Source organism: Molossus molossus, unplaced genomic scaffold (genome assembly GCF_014108415.1).
Source record: "Molossus molossus isolate mMolMol1 unplaced genomic scaffold, mMolMol1.p scaffold_m16_p_4, whole genome shotgun sequence".
Classification (NCBI taxonomy): domain Eukaryota; kingdom Metazoa; phylum Chordata; class Mammalia; order Chiroptera; family Molossidae; genus Molossus; species Molossus molossus.
The window spans coordinates 49964672-49989439 of NW_023425377.1; the positions used below are offsets into that span (position 1 = coordinate 49964672).

Below are 24768 nucleotides of genomic sequence, written 5' to 3' on the forward strand. Positions count from 1 at the left end.
TCTTTATTGATTTTAGAGAGAGAGGAAGCACAATGGAAAATTATGCAGCCCTAAGAAAGAAAGCTCTCTACTCTTTGAGAGGACATGGATGCATAGAGAGCATTATGCTAAGCAAAATAAGCCAGTCAGAGAAAGACAAATACCACATAATCTCACTTATTTATGGAACATAATGTCCACCAAAAGAGATCCAGAGTCATGGAAGTAGGGAACAGACTAACAAACCTCAGAGGTTTGAAGAGATAAACCAAAGAACTTACATGTGTATATATGCACAATCAATCGACACAGATAGTAGATTGGGGAAAGCAGGAGGGGAATGAGAGCGGGAAGGAGTGGGTCAATGGCGAAAAAAAGGAGGACATCTGTAATACTTTCAACAATTAAAAAAAAAAGAAAGAAACTGATAAGCTGGGAGAATGGCATGCCCACAGAGGGTACCCAAGCTCTACACCTCTCCTTCCCCACACCTGGCCCTATTCATCTCTTCTATCTGGCTGTTCCTGAAATATATCCTTTAGAATAAACCACTGATAATCAAGTTAAAAAAAATTGTGTATGTATAAGTGGACCCACACAGTTCAACCCCATATTGTTCAAGGGTTAACTGTAAATCATGTGACAGCAAACATAAACCCGACTTTATCATTAACAGTAAGAGTATATGAAGGAATTGAAAATAGAGAAACCAACTAGTATCCACTGAAAAGCACCAATCGGAGGACATCATTACAACTGGGAAGAATTTAGTACAATTCAGTTAAGTGCCAAGTGTCCACAGTAAGTCTGAATGCAGTCTAGGAAGGCCCTAAGAACTCTACAAACTGACCAGCCAGGGCTCCACACTAAGGACAAAACTCCAAAAATGGAATTAAAATTAAGTAGGGCAGGAATAAAAGAGATGGAGAAAGGGGTCCAGATAAAATGAGAGAAGAGAACAGAACCAGAAAGTCTCACACACTACAAAAAAAACAGAAGAGAAAGCTTAGTAGTTAGAAAACTTTCCTGATTACACCTTGTAAAAGTTCAGAAAAAGGAGATTAAAAAAAAAAAAAGAACAGCCCTGGCCAGTTTGGCTCATCAGTAGAGCGTCGGTCTGCGGTCCAGAGAGACCCGGGTTTGGTTCCCGCTAAGGGCACGTACCTCAGTTGCAGTTTGTCCCCGGCCCTGTTTGGGTCGTGCAGGTGGCAACCACTCGATGTGTCCCTTTCACGTCGATGTTTCTCTCTCTCTCTCTGTCTCCCTCCCCACTCTATCTGAACAAAAAAATGGAAAAATGTCCTCGGGTGAGGATAAAAAAAAAAAAAAAAAGAACAGAAAAGTTGTAAGATCAAATTTCATGTTACTATATATTTTAAGAAGTTATTATTAGAAGAATATAAAAACCAGAATAACTCCCTACAGAATATGAAAGCATACCTACCAGAAACACACCCAAAAAGCTATTACATACAATTTCAAAATAAGCTAAAACATTAAGAAAACGATAAAACCACTAAAACATAAGATTCAGAAAAAAAAAATTAAACTACAAAGAACTTCATAATAAAGAAAATCTTTAAGAAAAGTTGGTAAAAATTTTTTTAAATCACAAATAAATAAATTAATGAATAGCCCTGGCCGATTTGGCTCAGGGGTTACAGCATCGGCCCATGGACCCGAGTCCCAGGTTTGGTTCCCGCTAGGGGCACGTACCTCGGTTGCAGTTTGTCCCAGGACCACATTAGGGTCGTGTGGGTGACAACCACTCGGTGTGTCTCTTTCACATCTATGTTTCTCTCTCTCTCTTACCCCCTCTCTCCCGCTCTATCTGAGGATAAATGCAAAAAAAGTCCTCGGGTGAGGATAAAAAAAGTAAATAAAAATAAATAAATAAGGATTAAAAAGCAATCACTTTCTTGTATACCAGCAATGAACAATCAGAATATGACATTAAAAGCATAATAGCTTTAAAAAAAAGAAAACCATTAGCATCCCTGTAAGGTACAAGTTAACAAAATATACACATGATCTACATGAGAAAAACTGAAACTCTGATGAAAAAACTAAAAGAAGTATAGCCTGGCCTGTGTTGCCAAATGGTTAGAGCATAGGCCCACACAGCAGGGCAGCGGGTTCAATTCCTGGTCCCAGTCAGGGCATATGCAAGAGGCAACCAATAGATGCGTCTCTCTCACATCGATGTTTCTCTTTCTCTTTCTCTCCCCCTTGCCACCATCCCTCCCTCAGTCCTTTCCGCTATCTCTAAAAAGCAATGAAAAGTCCTGGCCGGTGTGGCTCAATGTTAGAGCATTGGCCCATGGACCAAAGAGTCGCAGGTTCGATTCCGGTCAAGGGCATGTACCTCGGTTGCAATTCGGTCCCTGGCCCTGGTTAGGGTCATGCAAGAAGCAGCTAGTTGATGTGTCTCTTTAACATCTCTCTCTTTCCCTCCTTCCCTCTCACTCTGTCTGAAAATAAATGGAAAAATATCCTAGGATGAGGATTTTAATAAAAATAATAAATAAATATAAAAAGCAATGGAAAAAATATCCTCAGGTGAGGATTAATGAAAAAATAAAAGAAAATAAAAATAAAAGAACCACATAAATGGAGAAATATTCCTTGTTCATGGATAGGAAGACTTATGTCCACAGAAAAACCTGCACATGGAGATTTATAGCAACTTTACTTATAACTGCTAAAATTTGGAAGCAGTCAAGTTGTCCATCAGTAGGAGGATAGCTATGATACATCCAAACAATGGGATATTATTTAGCACTAAAAAGAAACAAATTATCCAGTCATGAAAAGACATGGAGGAACTTAAATGCACATTACTAAGTGAAAGAAGCCAATCTGAAAAGGCTATATACTTATGATTCCATCTATATGACAGTCTGGAAAAGGCAAAACTATGGAGACAGTAAAAAGATCAGCGGTTGTGAGGGGTTCAGGGAAAGGGAAGGAGGAATAAATTATAAATTGGCAGAGCACAGAGGGTTTGGGGAGAAGTAAAAACACTCTGTATGATACTGCAATGGTGGATACATGCCATTATCCAGTTGTCTATACCCATAGACTGTACAACACCAATAGTGAACCCTAATGTAAACTATGGACTGAGTGATTATGATGCATCAACAAAGGTTCACCAATTGTAACAAATGCACCATTTGGGGGATGTTGATAGTGGAGAGGTCATGCTGCACTTTCCATCAAATTTGCCATGAGCCCTGCTGTTAAAAAACAAAAACAAAACAAACAAAAAAACCTATTGAAAAAAAATTAGAGGTTGCAGAGGATGGAAGTGGGGGGAAGATTTGCTACAAAGGAGCATGTGGAAGTTTTCTGGGGTAAGGGAAGCTACTCCATATTGTAATTGTGGTGGTAGTTATACAACTGTGTATTTATAAAAGTGCACTGTAGACAATAACAGTTTTACTGTATTTTTTTATCTTACTATAAATTATACCTTAATCAAAAAAGATTTTTAAATTTGAGATGAATATACAAATATAGAAACCAAACCTCTGAAGGGAAACACACACACACACACACACACACACACACAAACACAAAGCAACAAATCTGAATAAATACTAAAAGTTAAAATCCAAAGAAACTTTCCTAAAATTAAAAGAGAAAAAAATTCAACCTACACAATAAAACAAACTATACCTGAGAATACCAAGGTAGAACCAACACCAATATATACTCTAGTAAAATTACTTATGAAGGAAAAAAATGTTTTTGGCATCTAGGCAAAAAGAGCACATAACTAAGGGAAAGAAAATTAGACTGTCATCAAGCCCATAGCAAAACTAGAGTAACATACTTTAGATACTTAAAGGAAAGAATGTAAGTCAAAAGGTTTTACTTTCAACAAAACTGACTTTCAAATACAAAAGGTACAAATTGTTATCAACATACAAGACACTCAGAGAATCTTGTTTTCATGAGCCCATTCTTAGGAAACAGAATAACAAGGTTCCAGAAAACCAAAAATGGTCAGAGGCAAATGAACTGCTGGGAGGCACTGAATATAGTTACTTGCAAAATTAGGTCTAAATGGGGTTTTATGCAAATTAAATGGAAAAGCTGAAAATACATAATGAATACATAATCCAACAATATAGATAGAGTGCAACTATTTAATGGGGCTTGAAGGGAGGAATAAGGATGATATGCCAAGTTTTACCTGTTCTCAGGTAGTATTTTAATATTGTTATTCTGAAAGTTATATATGCAATATGGGCTATAACAAATAAGTAATTATGAGAAAGACAAATACCACATAATCTCACTTATTTATGGAACATAATGTCCACCAAAAGAGATCAGGGATATTCTAATTCCATCATCCCATGTCTCTGAGAAATAGGACTCTCAGTATTAAAGAAGATACAGATGTAATTATAAAAAAGGTTAACTGAAATCTCTGTTATTCTGAATCTGAATAGAAAATACCAGTATATTCTCATAAAATATTTTAACTTTAAATGTACAAAAATGTTGCATCTTTAAAGATATGTTAATCATGTCATACAGATATGTATATATTATCTCATAATATATCACATCTTTTCATTATATGACCACATATATGTCATATTCCCTAGTTCTGTCCAATGAAAAGATCTAGAAAAATGACCAACCCAGTAGCAATGAGTATCTCTAATAACAGATATTATGGTCTTAAAATAGCATTTCCAACTTCAAAACAAAACAAAATGAAAAACAGATTTCTTAGAAAAAATGACATATTCCAATTTTGAAACAGGAAATATACAAGATAAGCCAAGAAAATCTTGCCATACCAGACAGCAAAAAACCATTAAAGACAACTAGAGTGTCAAAGAACTCAGAAATCATTTTTAGCTGCTCTCCTCTTAGCCAACAACAGGATAATTTAAGCATCAAAATAAGAGTAAATAACTACAACTCATGAGATATGTTTGAAACCCAAATATTTAAAAATACTACTTAATAATGGTATTTTTAAACTTCTAATTGGTCACTGTCAAAGGACAATGGTTTATCCTGGAAACTAGTAAATGAAAGGAAAGCATGCTTTTCTGCCTTTCCTATATAAACTGTACATGGTGTAATCAATTAGTAAATGAAGGAAAGTATCTCTTTATAGGTGCAGCTCACTTAATGAAAAAGAAATAACAGAATTAGAATATCATTCTTTTGCAGCCCTCAAAGAATTAACGGCTCTAGACAGTGAACATCAGTAGAAAAAGAGGCATTCAGATTTTACATGCCTCCTAGAAAAAAAAAGACAATACCTCCTACACAATACCAACTTCAGTCCTTCCAAAGGGCTTAAAATCTAAGTCTGATCAAGCCTCTGTATCCAGTTGCCCATTTGCAGGAAATGCTGAGGGTGAGAAACATGCTGAACTGCATGAATATAATCAGTTAGCAAAATACTGACTGCAAGAACCAACAGGACAAATCTCCCAGGCTCAACAGATATGTTGTAAGGAAAAGGGTGGAGGGGGAACCTGTAAATTAAGACATGCCATATAAAAAAGGGTAAGGTACTAAACTATAATGCTTAGGTGTACTTACTTTGGCAGTGAGAAAACAAAGTGATTGCTATAAAAGTCAGGATAATCAGGATAATGGTTACTTGTGTGAGCAGAGAGGAGGTTATGACTGTCTGTAGCATATGGAGGGGATTCTGAGGTAAGTGAAAAACTTCTAATTCTCCTTTTTTTTTGTTAATCCTCACTAGAGGATCTTTTTCCCATTGATTTGTTTTAGAGAGAGTAGAAGGAGGGGAGAGGAGTGAAAGAAAGAGAAACATTGATGTGGGAGACACATTGATTAGTTGTCTACTGCACGTGCCCCAAGTGGAGCCTTGGAGCAAAACTGCAATCCAGGTATGTGTCCTTGAATCACAGGAATCAAACCTGTGACCTTTCAGAGCATGAGCCGGTACTCTAACCACCAAGCTATACTGGCCGGGGCAAAAAAACCCTCTAATTCTTCTTCTTCTTTTTTTTTTTGGTATGTGTCCCCAGCCGCTAGGGCCTAGCAGGAACTGAACCCAGGACTCTCTGGTCTGCAGGCTGGCGCTCCAACTGCTGAGCCAAACCAGCCTGGGTAGTAGTGACAAGGCTTTTGGCCTTATAATAATTCAGCAACATATTGTCTGTATGATTTTATCTGTTTCATTTAAAAAAAAAAGACTTCCTTAAAAGTGAATGATTAAGGAGGAGACAAAAAAATATGTCCCAAGTGAAAGAACAGAACAAAATTCCAGGAAAAGAACTAAACAAAATGGAGATAAGCAATCAATCAGATGCACACTTCAAAACACTTCTTATAAGGATGCTCAAGGAACTTAGTGAGACCTTCAAGGAACTTAGTGAGACTTCAAGGAACTTAGTGAGAACATCAACAACATGAAATAGGACCAGTCAGAAATGAAGGATGCACTAACTGAAATAAAGAATAATTTACAGGGAGTCAATAGTAGGGTAGGTGAAACCAAGAAGCAAACTATCAAACTGGAATATAAGGAAGCAAAAAACACCCAATCAGAACAGCAAAAAGAAAAAAGAATTCCAAAAAAGGAGTCTCTGGGACAACTTCAACGTACCAACATTTGCATCATGGGATGCAAGAAGAGAGCGAGCAAGAAATTGAAAACCTATTTGAAACAATAGTGACAGAAAACTTCCCTAACTCGGTAAAGGAAACAGACATAAAAGTCCAGGAAGCACAGAGTCCCGAACAAGAGGAACCCAAAAAGTTCTACACCAAGACACATCATCATCAAAATGCCAAAGGTTTAAAGACAAAGAGAGACTCTTAAAAGCAGCAAGAAAAAAGCAGTTTAGTTACCTACAAAGGAGCTCCCATAAAACAGTCAGCCGATTTCTCAAAAGAAACTTTGCAGGACAGAAAAAAGTGGCAAGAGATACTAGAGATATTCAAAGTGATGAAAAGCAACGACCTATAACCAAGATTACTCTATCCTGCAAAGCTATCATTTAGAATCGATGGATATATAAAGAGTGTCCCAGACAAGAAAAAGCTCAAGTTCATCATCACCAAACCAGTATTATATGAAATGTTAAAGGGTCTTCTTGAAGGCGAAGAACAAAAATATGAACAATAAAATGGCAGTATATATCAATCAACAACTGAATCTACACACAAAATGAGCAAGCAGAACAGAAACATACTCGTAGATACAGAGAACTTTTTGTTGCTTGCCAAATGGGAGAGGTCTGGGGGGATGGGTGACGAAGATGAAGGAATTAAGAAGTACAAATTGGTTGTTAGATTGATGAACCTCAAAGGGAAGCAGGGAGGGAGGGCAGGATAAGAAAACAACTTCTATGCATATATGCATAACCAACAGACAATGACAATAATGTGGGGAAGGCAGGACAGGGATGGGACTGAGGTGAAGGGGGTCAATGGGGGGAAAAGGGGGGACATCTCTAATACATTCAACAATAAGATAAGTTTTTTAAAAAAGTAAATGATTAACAGTCACTTGGCTTATCTCGTTACCTCCAAATGGCATGAAAAACTAACCATTCATTCCCCTGGAACCAAAGAAATATATGAGATAACTTCAGGTCCAGGATCAATGGCCTCAGACTCCTCAAACTTTGTTATCACAGAATCTTAAGGAACTGATGCTACAGCATATACATGAAATAATTGTCTTAGTCTTGACAACTGCTACACACAGGAGTATACATACTGAGGACCGACAAAGACTATAAGGAAATCCTCATGCATTGGTGGTGGGAATGCAGACTAATCCAGCCACTGTGGAAAGCAGTATGGAGTTACCTCAAATTTAAAATATTTAAAAATTGAACTGCCTTATGACCCAGAAAATTCCAATGAGAATAAAGCTGAAGAAACCTGAAACACTAATTTGAAAGAATATATGCCGTGTTATTTGCAATAGCCAAAATGTGGGAGCAGTCAAAATGCCCATCAGTAGATGAGTGGATTAAAAAAAACTACAGTACATTTACACAATGGAAAACAAGAAGGAAATCTTATCTTTTGCGATAGTATGGATGGACCTGGAGAGTATTATGCTAAATGAAATAAGCCATTCAAAGACAAACAAATACCATATGATCTCACTTATATGTGGAATTTAATGAACAAAAAGAAACTAACAAAACAGAAACGGACTCACAGATATAGAGAACAGATTGACAGTTGTCAGAGGGGATGGGGATTGGGGGCTGGGTGAAAGGTAAAGGGATAAAGAAAAAAAACAAAAACAAAACAAAATTCAGACACAGGCAACAGTAGAGGAGGGGAGGGGAATGTAGAAGAGGGTAAAGGTGGAATAAATGAAAGGAGATTTGACTTGGGGTGGTAAACACACAAGACAATATACAGATGATGTATTATAAAACTGAATAACTGAAACCTATATAATTTTATTAACCACTGTCAACCCAATAAATTCAATATAAATATATATTTTTTAAAAAGTCTATAAAGTGACCTTCCTAATAGTGGCTTTGTGAACCACAAGGTCCTGTTCCATACATTTAGTCAACCAATAGTTTATCTTCTATTATACTTAGTAACAGGAAGACTATTTGTTAAGAATGTAACTTGAGAGGAATCTCTCCTCTTCCTCCTTTGCATCCTGTACAAAGATTACTTCCCAAAGTTCAGAGTAAACAGTGAACAGTGACCCAAAATCTTCTATTTTCTAGCTTATCCTGATGTTATAAAAGAAGGGAAACTTTACGCCCTGGCCGGTTTGGCTCAGCGGTTGGAGCGTCGACCTGCGGTACAGAGAGACCCAGGTTCGGTTCCCGCTAAGGGCATGTACCTCGGTTGCAGTTTGTCCCCGGCCCTGGTTGGTCGTGCGGGTGGCAGCCACTCGATGTGTCCCTTCACATCGATGTTTCTCTCTCTCTCTCTCTCCCTCTCTCTCCCTCCCCCTCTATCTGAACAAAAAAATGGAAAAATGTCCTCGGGTGAGGATAAAAAAATAAATAAATAAAAAATAAATAAAAGAAAAGAAAAGAAGGGAAACTTTACTACATGCAAAGAACTTGTAAGTCAAAAACTGCTAATACAGGCTGATAAAAAAAGAAAAATTAAATTAAATACTGGTCCTGTAGAAATCAAGAGGGCAAAGTGGGAGTGGTGCCTGCCTGTACTTTGAAGATTAACTGGTAAATGAGATAGCATATTTCTCTTTGGGATCCCCAACCCAGAAAGTAAATATGACAGAAGAAAAAGAGAGAAATTTCACTCTCCATCACACCACTTTATGAAATTGAGCTCAGCTTATTAATTAAGGCCAGAACTCTAAAAATCAGGAGAGGGAAACCAGAAGAGACCCATGTGGGTACCAACCTCTATGGCTGCAGAGGAGAGAATTTGAGTTTACTTACTCATTAGGTTAATGAGAAGTTTTGTGCTGGAAAGAAAAGAATACTATTATCATTATTTCCTTTTTGCTTCCTGGAAAGCATTTTTCTGAACTAGAACAAACACTCCAAAAGATTATATGTAACCAAAAAAGACTCCGAATAGCCACAGCAATCTTGAAAAAGAAGAACAAAGTAGGAGGGATCACATTACCAGATATCAGGTTATACTACAAAGTCACTGTAATCAAAACAGCCTGGTACTGGCACAAGAACAGGCAGATAGATCAATGGAACAGAATAGAGAACCCAGAAATTGACCCCAGACAATATGCCCAATTAATATTTGACAAAGGTGACGAGAGCATACAGTGGAGTCAAGACAGTCTCTTCAACAAATGGTGTTGGGAAAATTGGATGGCTACTTGCAAAAAAAATGAAGCTAGAATACCAACTTACACCATACACGAGAATAAACTCAAAATGGATAAAAGACTTAAATGTAACTCATGAATCCATAAAAATTCTAGAAGAAAATGTAAACAACAAAATCTCAGACATCATATGCAGCAGAATTTTCACTGATACAACACCTAAGGCAAGAGAAACAAATGAAAAAATGAACACATGGGACTACATCAAACTAAAAAGTTTTTGCACAGCAAAAGAAACAACCATCAAAACGGAAAGGAATCCCACTATATGGGAGACCATAATCGCCAGTGATGCATCAGATAAGGGGTTAATTTCCAAGATATATGGTGTTCATACAACTCAAGGAAGACAAAGAACCCAATTAAAAAGGAAGTCAAAGAACCCAATTAAAAAACGGGCAGAGGAACTAAACAGACACCTCTCCAAACAAGACATACAAATGGCCAAGAGACATATGAAGAAATGTTCAACATCACTAATCATCAGAGAGATGCAATGAGGTGCAACGTCAGAGAGATGCAATGTCACAATGGCCGCCATCAACAAATCATCAAACAAGTGTTGGCAAGGGTGTGGAGAAAAGGAGATTCTAGTACACTGCTGGTGGGGATGCAGACTGGTGCAGCCACTGTGGAAAACACTATGGTGCTACCTCAAAAAGTTAAAAATTGAACTTCCATTTGACCCAGTGATCCCACTTCTAGGAATATACCCTAAGAAACCTGAAACACCAATCAGAAAGAATATATGTACCCCTATGTTCATAGCAGCACTATTTACAATAGCTAAGATCTGGAAACAACCCAAGTGTCCATCAGTAGATGAGTGGATTAAAAAGCTGTGGTACATGTACACAATGGAATACTATGCAGCTGTAAGAAAGAAAGATCTCTTATCCTTTGAGATGGCATGGAAGGACCTAGAGAGTATTATGCTAAGTGAAACAAGCCAAGCAGAGAAAGACAAATATCACATGATCTCACTTATTTGTGGAATATAATGAACTAAACAAACTGCTGAACAAAATTAACCCAGAGACATAGAGGTGGGGTACAGACTGACAAGCCTCAGAGAAGGTGCGGTGTATGGGGAAGAGATAAGCCATAGAACTTGCATATATGCATGACCAATGAACATAGACAACAAAGCTGGGGAAGGGGTGGGAAGATGGGGAGGAGAGTGTCAAAGGGGGAAAATGAGAAACAACTGTAACAAAAACAAATTAATAAATTAAAAATAAAAAAATAGCAAGCATTTTCTACCTAGACCTGGCAGTTATATTTTGTTTTTTTTTAGTTATTTATACTGGTACACTCCCTTCTTCTCAGTTCCTAATATGCCATAAGCTCCAGAATGACAGGGACTGTGTCTTTTCATTTATATATCCTCCATATGCCTAGTACAGCACTAGGCAAAATATTTTACATATAGCACATGTATAAAAAGAGAAAACTTGCTCTGTATTATTTCAGGAACGTATGGGGAGACATATTAGGCCAATATTAACACGAAACTTCTTTAGTACTGGTTGCTTCAGAAGTAATGTCCCTTTACCACCTTTGAAGTATTTTTTTAAAAAAGGCTGTATGCTCACTGGCAGGGATGCTGGGGACATCCTCTGGGGAACTGGGGGCTCATATATTTCTTGGAAAATGTCTAGGAAGCACTAAAGGTAGAAGGGAACTTTGAGATCTACTTCAAAATTGTAAGATTCTGTGTTTCTGAACAGGGATGTCCTCAGAGACTCAGACTACAAAAAGCAAATAAACAAAGTGAGAAGAAACAAGTCTACCTCAGAACTTACACTAGAACAAGCAGGTCCATCCCCACTGGAAGTCTGTAATTTGATAATGCAAAAGATCAATCCTACTCTATCAGAGAAATAAGTGGCAGAACAAACCTTTGCAGGCATTTCATATGTGTTATTTTCATTCATCCTTGATATTATCCCTATTTTATAAAAGGTCATTGATCCCTGGCCGGTTTGGCTCAGCAGTTAGAGCTTCAGCCCACGGACCAATGAACTGGGGGTTCAATTCCAGTCAAGGGCATGTACCTTGGTTGCAGTTCGTCTCCAGCCCTGGTGGGGTCATGCAGGAGGCAATCAGTTGATGTAGCTCTATTACATCAATGTTTCTCTCTGTCTCCCTCCCTCCCTCCCTCCCCCTATGAGAATAAAAACAGAAAATATCCTCAGGGTGAGGAATAAAAAAATAAATAAAAGGACACTGATACTGAGAGCATTATCAATGAATGGATTTTGAACTTTGACTTAAAACATGTTCATCCCACTGGACCTTCCTGCTTCCAAGATAAATTAGCACTGGTAAAATAAAACATTGCTTCGTTTATGTACTAGCATTAAAATCTTAATTTTCTACCATGTCCTAATTTTCATACCATAAATTATGCTTGCATGTCTTACCACTTATTTCAAGTTCTGCCCAATGTGATTTCTTTCCATTTGCTGCTTCCTCAGAGGACATAATTGTGTACATCCTGCGCGAGTCAGGGGGCTCGTATTTTTCTTTGGGCATGCCTGTTGAAAAAAGAAACCAATCAATATTATGAAGAATCAAAACTAAAAATAACATCTTTTTAAAAAGCAGACACCCATATTATGATCTCTAAATACCATTTCCCATTAGGAGCTCCTTGGGGAAATGGAGGATTGAACAAGTTAACTGCAAAAAAACATTTCGGAGAATCAGACAAATTTGAAAAACTAAATATAAGTTGATATTAAAGGACTATTGTTCATTTCGCTTTGGGTTTTTTCCTGTTTGTTTGTTTGTTTTAATCCTTATCTGTTATAGACACATTGTGAAATATTTAGGTGAAATGAAATTTTACTCTCATGCATATTCCCCTCAAACTTCCTGCTCAGTCTTATTTTACCTTATTAGTTTGGATGAACCATAACTCACTTTAACCAACTCTCTGACTATACAGCTAAACAAAGCTGGAGAAAAACCTACCACCATATGAACTTAATGAAAGCCAGTCAGCAATCATTTCCCTCAAATGGACTCATTGTACTGACCAGAAATTATCCTGTAAATTATCCTAGTCTATTCTCCTACATGACTTCTCCAAATCTCTAACACTCATTTCTCCATCTTCCTGCTCTTCTATTTTCTCATCAAAACAGAAAACCAGAAGAGGCCTTTGTATGAACTCCGACCTACACCCATCCATACTCTTGTACTTGGGGAAAAGTGCCTGCCTCCTTGGCACTTATTCCTACCCCATCACCTTGCCTATTCAAAGACACTGCTCAGCAATTTGCTCTAATGTCAAGTTTTCCCTCCATACTAGATCTTTACCTTCTATGGTCTTCTTTCCTCTATTAAAAAAGTCTTAACCTCATTTCTCCCTCCAGTTTTCACACTTTTTCCTCATTCTCTTTACAAGCAAAAATCCTCAAGAGTTATGTATGCTGTCTCATAGTCCTCTTCTCCCAGTTAAATCCATCCAAATCAGTACATGCTTTTAGCATTCCACCAAAAACTGTCAAGAAAACCAGTGACTTCACACTGTTATACCCAAAGGTTATTTCTTGTTCTGTGATCAATACCTGATGTAGACAATCACTCCCTCCTAGAAACATTCCTTTCACTTGGCTTACAGGATATCTTTTTTCTTGGTTGTCCTCTTAATGTTTCTAGATTTAGTCTTTTGCTATCTCCTTCTGCAAAGTTGGAATGAACTCCATTTTACAAACAGAAACCTGAAACCCAATAGGGTTTAAGCAATTTAACCATGTTACAAGACCAGGAAGTAGCAGAATCAGGCTTTGAATATGTCTAACTAAAAATTAAAGCTACTTTTTGTTGTTGTTAATCCTCACCTGAGGATATCTTTCCATTGATTTTTAGATGGGGGGGGCAAGAAGAGAGGGAAGGGGGGGAGAGGGGAGAGAAATATCAATGTGAGGGAGACTCATCAACTGGTTTCCTCCCTCATGACCCTGACTAGGGCCAGGGATAAAACCTGCAACCCAGGTTCATGCCCTTGACCAGGAATCGAACCCATGACCCTTCGGTCCTCAGGCTGACACTCTAACCACTAAGCCAAACTGGCCAGGACTAAAGCTACTTTTTTTTTTCCTCTTTATTGATAAATATATATATATATATATAATATATATTTTGGAGAGAGAGGTAAAGGGAGAGGGAGAGAGAGATAGAAACATTGATGGAGAGAACATCGATTGGCTGCCTCCTGCATGCCCCCCACTGGGGATCAGGTCCACAACCTGGTCACGTGCCCTGACTGGCAATCGAACCGGCAACCTCTTGGTGCATGGGTTGACACTCAACCACTGAGCCACACTGGCCGGGTGGGCTACAGCTACTTTTTAAGTGAAATAAACCAACCACAAAAAGCCAAACTCTGTATGATTTCACTCATATGACGTACTCAGAATAGTCAGAATCATAGAGACAGAAAGTAGAGTAAAGGTTGCCAGGGACTAGGGGAAGAAAATGGGAAGTTATTATCGACTGGGTATAGAGTTTCAGTTTTACAAGAAAAGTTATGGAGATGGTAACAGTTACACACTATTACAAATGTAATAACACTGAACACTACACTTAAAAATATAGTTAAAATGGTAAATTTTAAAAAATATATTTTTATTGATTTTAGAGAGAGAAGATGGGAGAGGAGTAAAGAGATACATCAATGTGAGAAGGAAACATTGATCAGTTTCCTCCCATACACACCCCAACTGGGGGCCAAATCCACAACCTGGGGATGTACACCAACTAGGAATGGAACTGGCAAATCTTTTGGTTCACAGGAGGACACTCAACCAAGCCACACTGGCCAGGGCTAAAATGGTAAATTTTATGTTACACATATTTTCCCACAATTAAAAAATTGGAGAAAAGTTAAAGTTTCTTTATGCTATGCTGACCCCCTACTGATGGGACATAGTGCTATTTTTCAAACACAGAAATGAGTTTTGACCATATAGTCAAAACATAAAAACAAAAGTCATTCTATAAAGCTGCTTGAACAAAGAATATAAATGGTGAGAATAATCATCTGCACAAGAAATAGCACATTCATTATTTTGTTTTGTTAAATATTATTGATTTTAAAACTGTCTTCTTGCCCTGGCCGGTTTGGCTCAGCAGTTAGAACATCAGACTGTGGACCAATGAGTCGTAGATTCAATTTCTGTTCAAGATTATATACCCAGGTTGTGGTTGTCCTCAGCCCTGGTCTGGTCGTGTGGAAGGCAACCAACCAACTTATGTATTTCTCTCACATCAATGTTTCTCTTTCTCTCTCTCTCTCCCTCCCACTCTATCTGAAGAAAAATGGAAAAGTATTCTCAGGTGAGGATTAAAAATAAATAAATTAAAAACTGTCTTCTTATATGTTAATTTTTTCAGAATAGAAAAATAACAATTGGCCCTGACTGATATGGCTCCACCTTTAGAGCATCAGCTCATGGACCGAAGAGATGCAGGTTGGATTCCCAGTCAAGGGCATGTACCTGGGTTGCAGGTGGCAACCAACTGATGTTTCTCTCTCTCTCTCCCTCCTACTCTTAAAAAAAAAAAATCAATGGAAAAATATCTTCAGGTGACAAGGAAGGAAGGAAGGAAGGAAGGAAGGAAGGAAGGAAGGAAGGAAGGAAGGAAGGAATAAACTTTATAAACTGATACAAAACACCTAACACAGAACTATACCATCAAGAACTGTTCCCATTCTGTCTAGAGAACATTCTGGTGAAGCAAGTGTCCTTTCTGAATGATATGAATATACCAGTAATAACCTAGAAATTATAAAATGCTGTGTGAGGCTACCAGAATTTGATGACATCCTTTAAGATCACCCAAATGCCATTATTCTGACCAGATTCTACTTAAAAAAAAAAAAAACCATTTGATCTTTATTGGCTTTTCCGAATAAAATTTAATAATGAAGAAATTACTCTGTTCAGCTGAGGTTAGTATTTCAGAATTATTAATCAATTTGACTTGTTAGTGCAAGTTCAGAAGTCTGATTTACAAATCTTGTATGAGTTTAATGTGAATAGTATCCAGAGTTTGATCACACCTCTGAAAAATTATAAAAGTGTTAGTGAACTTTGAAATCTGAAAACCTGGCCCTGGATCTGGGGTCATTCCATCAGTCATGATTTCTGTCATGACAGCCAATCACTCCCTTTGTTTTTCATAACATGAGATGAGTTGTCTTAAAATTTAGGAGATAGGCCATTACTCTCAACTTGAAAGCAGTGAGGTCTTCTCTATTTCCCAAATCCCTGAGTGATGATTAGGAAACGGAGACCAAAAAAATACATTAGAATAAAAGAAATGGTAACAAACTGGATAGTCAAGCTCTTTCAAGGAGCAGCAAGAGAAGCACAACCTCATCCATTTTTGGGGGAGTCCAACAAAACACAGCACTGGAGACTAGGTAGAGAAAAGGTACATGTAAGAATACATATAATTTAGAAATTTTCCCAAGGCTTTGAAATCAACAAAGCAGATCTTACTCTCTAAAAATACAGTACGTCACTGTAGAGTATTATAAAAAAAGAATAAAAGGTTTCCAAAACAGACCTGAAAATTGTCAAGATGAATTACAAGATTAAAAAATAGCTAGGCCAGAGTCAGCAGGTATACAGCACCTGACTAGTCAATCTCCTACTACTCCGATGGAGTACCAGACATCACTACTGATCATGTCAGCATAAAATCCTTCCCCTTCTAAATCCCAGAGAAACAGTTTTTCAATACCTTAGAATAATTATTTACCTTAAAGAAACACAGGACATTACTTAACAGCATAGAAAGTTATGCTTTCATAATTAAACACTTCATGAAATGGCTTAAAAGTATAAAACTATGACCATCCTGGGAAAGTTAGTGTTGTGAAGAAGAATTGCAAACCATAACACAAGGAATAAAAGACTATCCTGGAGCATTTAAACTAAGAATGGCCTAACTGCATACCATAAACTTAGAAAACTGCCATCTGCAACAGGGAAAAACATTAGAAATCCATAGTCTCTACTGGACAATTTCAGAAATGCTGTGTGTATGTATGTGATTCATAGGGAGGGGTTACATATAAAGAATTTATCAGAATCTAAAGTAAAGGGAAAAGAAATAAGACAAGAACAATTAAGGAAGCAGACTGGAATAAAAACCTCCATAAAGGCCCAGTATAAAAAGTTACCCCCCCCCCCCCACTATCTATAGCCCGAGATAGATGAACAATTCCATAGTTACAGCCCTTAAATATATCTTAACCACCCTCAGGCTAGGAGTAAGCAGAAAGAAATAGCTGCTGGAGACAGAAGCATATGGAAAGGGGATAGCAGCTTCTGCTCTACTTTTTGTTAGGAATCAAACTTATGCTCAATCAAAATTGGGGACAAATGTCTGAATGTTCCTCATGAGAAAAGGATACGTAATTATAAAAACCAGAGCTAAAACCACCAATCATAATTGCCCATAGCCAACAGGTATGTCACAGCCTGCCTCTCCCCCACTCATTTCAAACTTTTAACCTTTAAAATGAGTCTCTGAGGGGAAACCAACAGAGGTACCTAAGAACGCATCCACACCATAACTGAATAAAAAGCAAGTCAACACACAGCAGCCAATGTCAAACACAAGTATAACACAAAAATAAGGACCATATAAAAATCACTACAAAAAAAAAAAAAATACCACAGAAATAAAAACATTTTTCACAAAAAATGCTTCTCGTGCTTAAAGAACATAAAACTCGCCCTGGTCAGGTGGCTTGGTTGGAGCACAGACCCATTCAGGGGGGCTCGATCCCCAGTTGGGGTGCATATGGGAGGCAACCAATAGATCTCTCTCTTTCTCTCTCCCCACTCCTCTCTCTCTAACAATGAAAACAAAGCAGTATGGGACAAGACAAATTGAGGTAAAAAGGTAGAGTGTAAACCTAATGGGAAAAATATAAGTATCTGAATATTAGAATCTTTAAAATAAGATTGAGACAAAGAAAGGCAAGCCACAGAATACATAAACATATTTCCTACTAACACAAACGGCAAAAAAGACAAAAGAAAAGCGTAAAAATGATTAACATAATATTTAAGATAGTAACTACCTACTCTGTAACTCAGCAAATCTACTCTTCAGTATTTATCCAAAATAAACAAAAATGTTATGTCCACAAAAACACATTTATATAAATATTATCCATAACAGCTTTATCCATAATTATAAAAACTGAAAACAACACAATGTCCATCAACAGTGAAAGGACAAATTATGATATAGCCACATACAGTGGAACCTCAGTTCTCGAACTTACTTTGTTCCAGAAGGCTGTTTGAGAAGCGATTTGTTTGAAATACCAAATCTTTTTTTCCCATTAGAAATAATGTAAACTGAATTAATCTGTTCCAGAGCCCCAAATGATTCCATTTTAACTTTTCCTATAAATAGTACTTGTCTAATGTACTGTTTAGTCTATAAAGAAACACTTTAAAAATGAAAAGCACATGAAATGTAAATGAAAATTTAACAAAAAGGAAATAAAATGTACAGTAAAATATGGAAATTTACATACACACTAGAACTTACCTTAAATGTTGAGAGCTATTGATGAATAAACATGGAGAGGAGGGGAGCAGGGATGGAGGGATATTACTATTTGGAAAGGGAGTCCCCTTGCATAAAAATGTCAAATAGCTGTTCTTTTGGGATTCTTTCTTTTTTGCCTCTGCTCCACTAGACTTGCTTCAGGCTCACTGAGTCTGTCTCACTAAAAACCTATCCAAGATTTTGTGTTTGCCTGTTTAACACTTGCCTGAAGTGAAACAGTGTATTGTCACTGAAGAAGTTTATCACAGGGCTTGCTACTTCTCTGTCAGGGTGATATTTCTCAATAAAACTTTGCATTTCTCCCCATTTTCCAAGCATTTCTTTAATTAGCAAAGTAGGAATATCCTCCCTTCCCTCCCCCTCCTCTAAAAGGAGCTCCTCAGCTACAGTCTGCCGCTGCTCCCTCTGAAAATCTTGGAGCTCCTCAGTGGTCAGCTCAGTGTTGTGATCTTCCACCAACTCCTCCACATCATCATCCACCTCCAAGCCCATGAACTTGCCCAGACATATTATCCTCCACAACAGACACAGGCTCATCCTCAAAGCCCTCAAAGTCTTTCAGCAACAGGCTCAGGCCACAATTTGTTCTAGGCTGAGAGCATGGTCCTGGAAGATACATGCTCCCACCCTTTGTCTATAAGCCTCAAGCAAGGAGGATATTAAAAGGTTCCTTCCAGAACTCCCTAAGAATTAGTTTCAGAGGTCACTCAAAACAGCTCTGAAACAGCACCTTTGTGTAGAGTTTCTTAAAATTAGAAATGAGCTGCTGGTCCATGGCCTGGATGAGAGAAGTTGTGTTAGGTGACAAGAATCTAACAGTGATAAAGCTGTACTCCTTCACCAACTCAGCCTCTGAGCCTGGAAAGTGGGCAGGAGAAGCACTGCCCATTACAAGAAGTGCCCTGAGTGGTCATTGCTTTTCCTGGAGGTATTTCTTCACATTTAGGGCACTCACTTCATGAATCCACTCAATAAAAAATTGCCTAGTTACCCAAGTTTTACTATTAGCCCTACACATCACATTCAACTTGTTTTTCATGACATTAATTTTCTTAAAACTTGTAGGTTTTCAGAATGATAGACAAGTAGAGGCTTTAATTTAAAGTCCCCCACAATAACTTCACTCCTTGTGTCCTGGCAATGACTTTTCCTCCTGTGTGATGTAGGTCCTTTTTGCCATTTTCTTCCAGAAGAGGCGGGTCTCATCACAACTGAACACTTGTTGGAGAACAAATCCCTTGGCCTCTACATAATGAATTTCTGTCACAAGATTATCAACAGCTACCTGATTAGAATTGGCAGCTTCCCTGTGCCTCACTACACTATAAATACCACTTCTATTCTTCAATTTGTCAAACCCACCCCTTACTAGCCTTAAATCACTTTCAGCACTCATTCCAGGGGTGTCCTTCAGGAGGACAGCAAGCAGTATCTTCACTTTTTCACATATCATTGCCTCCAAAATGCTATATCACCAGCTAACTGCTTTTCATTTATCCAAATCAACAATTTTTTTACCTTTTCAATTACCTATGATCACTGTTAGGTGAGCACTTTGACACCCTTAGCAGCAGCACTCTTGATAGCCTCTTTATGTTTTAAAATTGTGCTAATCGTCAATTCCACCATGCCACACTCGGTAGCCAGATCAGACATGGGAATACCTCTATCATACTTCACAATTCTGTCTTTTTCAAGCTCTATCAATGTTCTCACAACTTCCATTTTCACTTTTCTGTCACTAATCTTCTTAGTACCTATGGTGACTTACAGTATTTAATAATAAGAAGAAGCAAAAAAAAAAAAAAAAAAACCATGAAAATATTCACAGCACAATTTCCTGAGATGTTAACAACACAAGGTATAACTCAGGTAAACTGACTCACTTGCACATCCTCTCCTGTGTCGTCTGAGAGACATGATGTCGTCTGAGAGATGTGTGATTGATCATACAGGTATCATCACAAAAGGATTTTCAAGTCAAGAACTTAAGTTCTGGTTCAACAACTGAGACATTTTTCTGTGAACAACTTGGTCAAGAACCAAATTATTCGAGATAGGAAATGTTCAAGAACCGAGGTTTCACTGTAATTGAATACTGCTCAGCAATAAGAAAATTATGAACTATACATATATACACACACACACACACATATGTATGAATCTTCAATATTATACTGAATGAAAAAGACTTGAAAGAGATTCCACTTACATGAATTTGCAGTGATTAATAGTGGTTGCCTTTATGGGGAATGACAAAAATATCTGCTATCTTAACTGAGCTGTGGTTTATATGGGTCTATATAGTTATCAAAACTCAAACAGTACATGTGAGGTCTATACATTTCATGTAAATTTTATCTCAACTAAAAAATATTCTATACTAAAATACTTGGTCAAGTGTGAAGACAAATCAAAGGGCATTTTCTAAGCAATTACTAAGAAAAGAAACAACCCGTGTACTTTTTATAAAAAAGCACTGTTTATGACAAAAAATGTAAACACCCTAAATCAGCACCAATGAGAATACACGGTTAAATCAATTACTGTACTATATAATGGCCTCTTATAATTGGTATCTATGCTTTAAGATTACACACAACTAACCTAAATTCCACTCTCAAATTATTCTTCCTAAAGCCAAGTTCTAATTACTTTGCAAAATCCGGGAAGAACAACCATCTTTTGTAGAGCAGACTTCACAATAAAGAATTAAAAAGCTTTTCTGAATGACTTTTGGTCCTATATTGGCTTTAAAGCTATGATTCTGTGACATCCTCTCTCCCCTAAATCACTTACTACTGCTTAAAAACAAATTCAAACTTCTAGTTTAGAATTCAAAACATTCTACCTTTCTAGACTTTTGTCTAATACTTTTCTCTCTGTATCTTTTGATGCTACTGGCAGATAAACTGCCATCTTTCAAATATGTTCCATGCTTCCCTGTCTCCATGTCATTCTCACACCAAAATTCTATCCATACTTCAAAGCTAAGCCCAAATACTATCTCCTAGCAGCACTCCACCTACAACCAAGATTACTCTGTCCTGCAAAGCTATCATTTAAAATCAATGGCCACATCAAGAGTTTCCCAGACAAGAAACAGCTAAAGGAATTCATCACCACCAAACCAGTATTATATGAAATGTGCAGTTTTTTGACGACAGATGTGATAGTGACTGCTTTTCCCTGAAATATTGAAATACTTTAAAATTGGATTTTTGACCAGCAAATAGTATTCTTACATGGACTCTCATAAGGTTTTTGATCCATAAACAAAAACAGAATCACAAATATTAAGATTTTGCCCATTAGGTCTACTACATCAACATGATCAGCTACGAATGTAAATGCTTATGAATGTGTGGCAGACAATGGGTCTCCCTATATTATCAAATCTGTATCAAAGGTCCATTCCAAGCCACAGCACCATGGCAGTGTGTCACAAGGGAAGTGGGGGAGTATAGTACAATGTCATTAAGAACACAAACTAGAGTCAAACAGACCTATGTAAAGTCCCAGCTCTGCAAGCCATGTGTTTATTCATTTTTAAGGCTGTTTCCTCATTTATAAAATATCTATCTCACAATTTTGGTGTAAGGACTTAATGAGGTAAGACAAGTAATGCACAGTGCCTATTACATCATTAGCATTTGACAGTTATTTTTTATTTTCTGTGACTACAAATCCATAAATCTGAATTTCTGTAAGTTTTCCTAAAATTAGAAACCAAATGATAACTCTTTAATGTCCCAAATAAACTATTGTTTCATTTCAACACTAGATGAAAATATACAAAGAAAGTTCTTGGTCTTAAAAATGGCAGTTAGCTTCATCCGATATTTATGATGTTGTGGTGTTTACATACCACAATGTGACAGAAGAATTTGCCCCCACAAAAAAACAAACTGCAGACATTTTTATTTTACTTAATCTTGATTTCTATCTAGTCTTCACTTAGCAGGGACTTGTAATATCCCCCACTCAAAATTTGCCTAGTTAAAAAAAAATCTATATGCAACTTCTTGAGGTATCTAGAGGATCACCAATAATCCTCTTTCTGGATACAAAGATCAAGCAGAAGATAGTTGCTCTTTCCTTAGCATGCCCCAAATGCTTTGTATATTCCTCATTACAATATAACTTGATGAAGTCTTTACCGGTTCATTTGTCTTTTTCTCTACCCCACTATAAATCCACTTAGCATAAAGTCCATAGTACCATAAAGGTAACAAATCTATTTATGGTAACTGACACATGGGTATTCAATTATTTTGGGAACCTAACTTTATAGTACTATTTTAAAATGCTATATTCAAGTATAATCAGGTCTGCTATATTGATGGTTCTGAAAATGTAAATTTGTTCCAACATGATTGATAAATTAGGGAATCTGAGCATAACTCAGAATTTCCAAATTGTTTATCTATGAAAAAACACTAGATGAAGGTAGAAAACTACACCCCAATGAACTGAGCTACACAGAAATAACACAAAATACAGACTTCAAACACCTAACTGCATCAGCTCACCATTGTGTGTGCGCTTGCGTAAGCGCACTATGAGACATACCCACATTCTGAATTCAGGTAACCTTCCACCACTTCACAATGACTAGCAAGGAGCAACCATTCTTAAGGCCATTTCCACAAGCAAACCAGATCTTTTTCAAGGTAAAGTGCCACATTTACTGTAGTATTTATATAATGCTTAACCATTTAACATGTCAAATTGTGGTACCATTTTTTTATCAGCCCCTCGCCCCCTTTTTTGCATGGTAGGATTTTGTCTTTACCGATCAGAAAAATGGCCCAAAGAAAGTGATGGCTTCTCACATTATGTCCCCTAAAAAGAATACAAATATCATTTCTGATATCTAACACACTGGCTTCGTTTTCAAAATGCATGTTTATTTTCCTCATGAGGCAGCTATGCATTATCAACCTTAAGCACGTGACAGTCACATGCTTTCTTCAGTAAGCCAGAGTTCCCACAGCTTTCCTGGAACGCACAGCCAAGGCAGTCCTGAGGAGTCAAATATTAAAAGCTTTCTCCACAGCCACATGTTCCTTTGATGTTTGGGTTGCTAAACAAACTCACTGGATAATTTGTCCTCAACATGGTCCATTTCGATTCCTAAAAGTGTTAACTGTGCCTTCTTTTCACTTCTGTTGAGCAGAGGGTTCATTTTTCTACCTTAAGGTCTGCCTGCCTATGCCTAACTTAGAAGACAAGTTCTCAACATGTGAACTCTCATGTGTACCATTTTATGGGTTTCACTGTTTTGATTACTTTTAACTTCTTCCAAAACATACTAGCATTTTTATTTTAAATTACCCTGCATTATAGAGCAATTGGGCAGAGCCCACAAGTCCACTATAAAAGGAACCACAGACACAAAACACTATATCTAAGTTAGAAACAGATTCAGAGTCATTAACTCCACATTATCTTTTTTTAAATTAATTTATTTTTTGTTACAGATGTTTCTCCTTTTTTTCCCCATTGAAACCCTCCTCCCCATCCCCGCTACCCCATACCCAGCTTCGGTGTCCATCAGTTATGCATACATGCATATACGTTCTGTGGCTTATCTCTTCCCTCCCCCTACCACCCACTCTTCTGAAGGTTGTCAGTCTGTACCCTACTTCCACTTCTCTGGGTCTGCCCAATTCCTCAGACTGTTATGTTCATTATATTCCACAAATAAGTGAGATCATGTGATATTTGTCTTTCTCTGCTTGGCTTGTTTCGCTTAGGATAATACTCTCCAGGTCCGTCCATGTAGTCTCAAAGGATAAGAGATCTTTCTTTCTTACAGCTGCGTAGTACTCCATTGTGTATATGTACCACCAATCTTTTATCCAATCATCTACTGATGGACATTTGGGCTATTTCCAGATCTTAGCTATTATAAATAATACTGCTATGAACATGGGGGTACATATATTCTTTCTGATTGGTGTTTCAGGCTTCTTAGGGTAGATTCCTAGAAGTGGGATCACTGGGTCAAATGGCAATTCAATTTTTAATTTTTTGAGGTAACACCATATTGTTTTCCATAGTGGCTGCACCAGTCTGCATTCCCACCAGCAGTGTACTAGAGTCCCCTTTTCTCCACACCCTTGCCAACACTTGTTTGATTTGTTGATGGCGACCATTCTGACAGGTGTGAGATGATATCTCATTGTTGTTTTAATTTGCATCTCTCTGATGATTAGTGATGTTGAACATTTCTTCATATGTCTCTTGGCCATTTGTATGTCGTGTTTGGAGAAGTGTCTATTTAGTTCCTCTGCCTTTTTAATTGGGTTCTTTGCCTTCCTTTTGTTGAGTTGTATGAGTACTCTATA

The 24768-nt window shown here is 37.4% G+C and overlaps 1 protein-coding gene across 4 annotated transcripts in view; it reads right to left on the reverse strand.

Moving 5' to 3' along the window:
* CNOT6 (CCR4-NOT transcription complex subunit 6) overlaps nucleotides 1-24768 on the reverse strand; it is an 82249-nt gene that overhangs the window by 53985 nt on the left and 3496 nt on the right. For 3 of the 4 annotated variants that reach the window (XM_036239586.1, XM_036239588.1, XM_036239587.1), the window contains one exon: nucleotides 12229-12342. In XM_036239586.1, coding sequence (XP_036095479.1) covers nucleotides 12229-12340 — 112 coding nt within the window. In that variant the 5' untranslated portion in view covers nucleotides 12341-12342. Of the gene's footprint in view, nucleotides 1-12228; nucleotides 12343-13380; nucleotides 13478-24768 lie in introns of those variants that run through there. The other variant, XM_036239585.1, reaches the window with a different exon arrangement.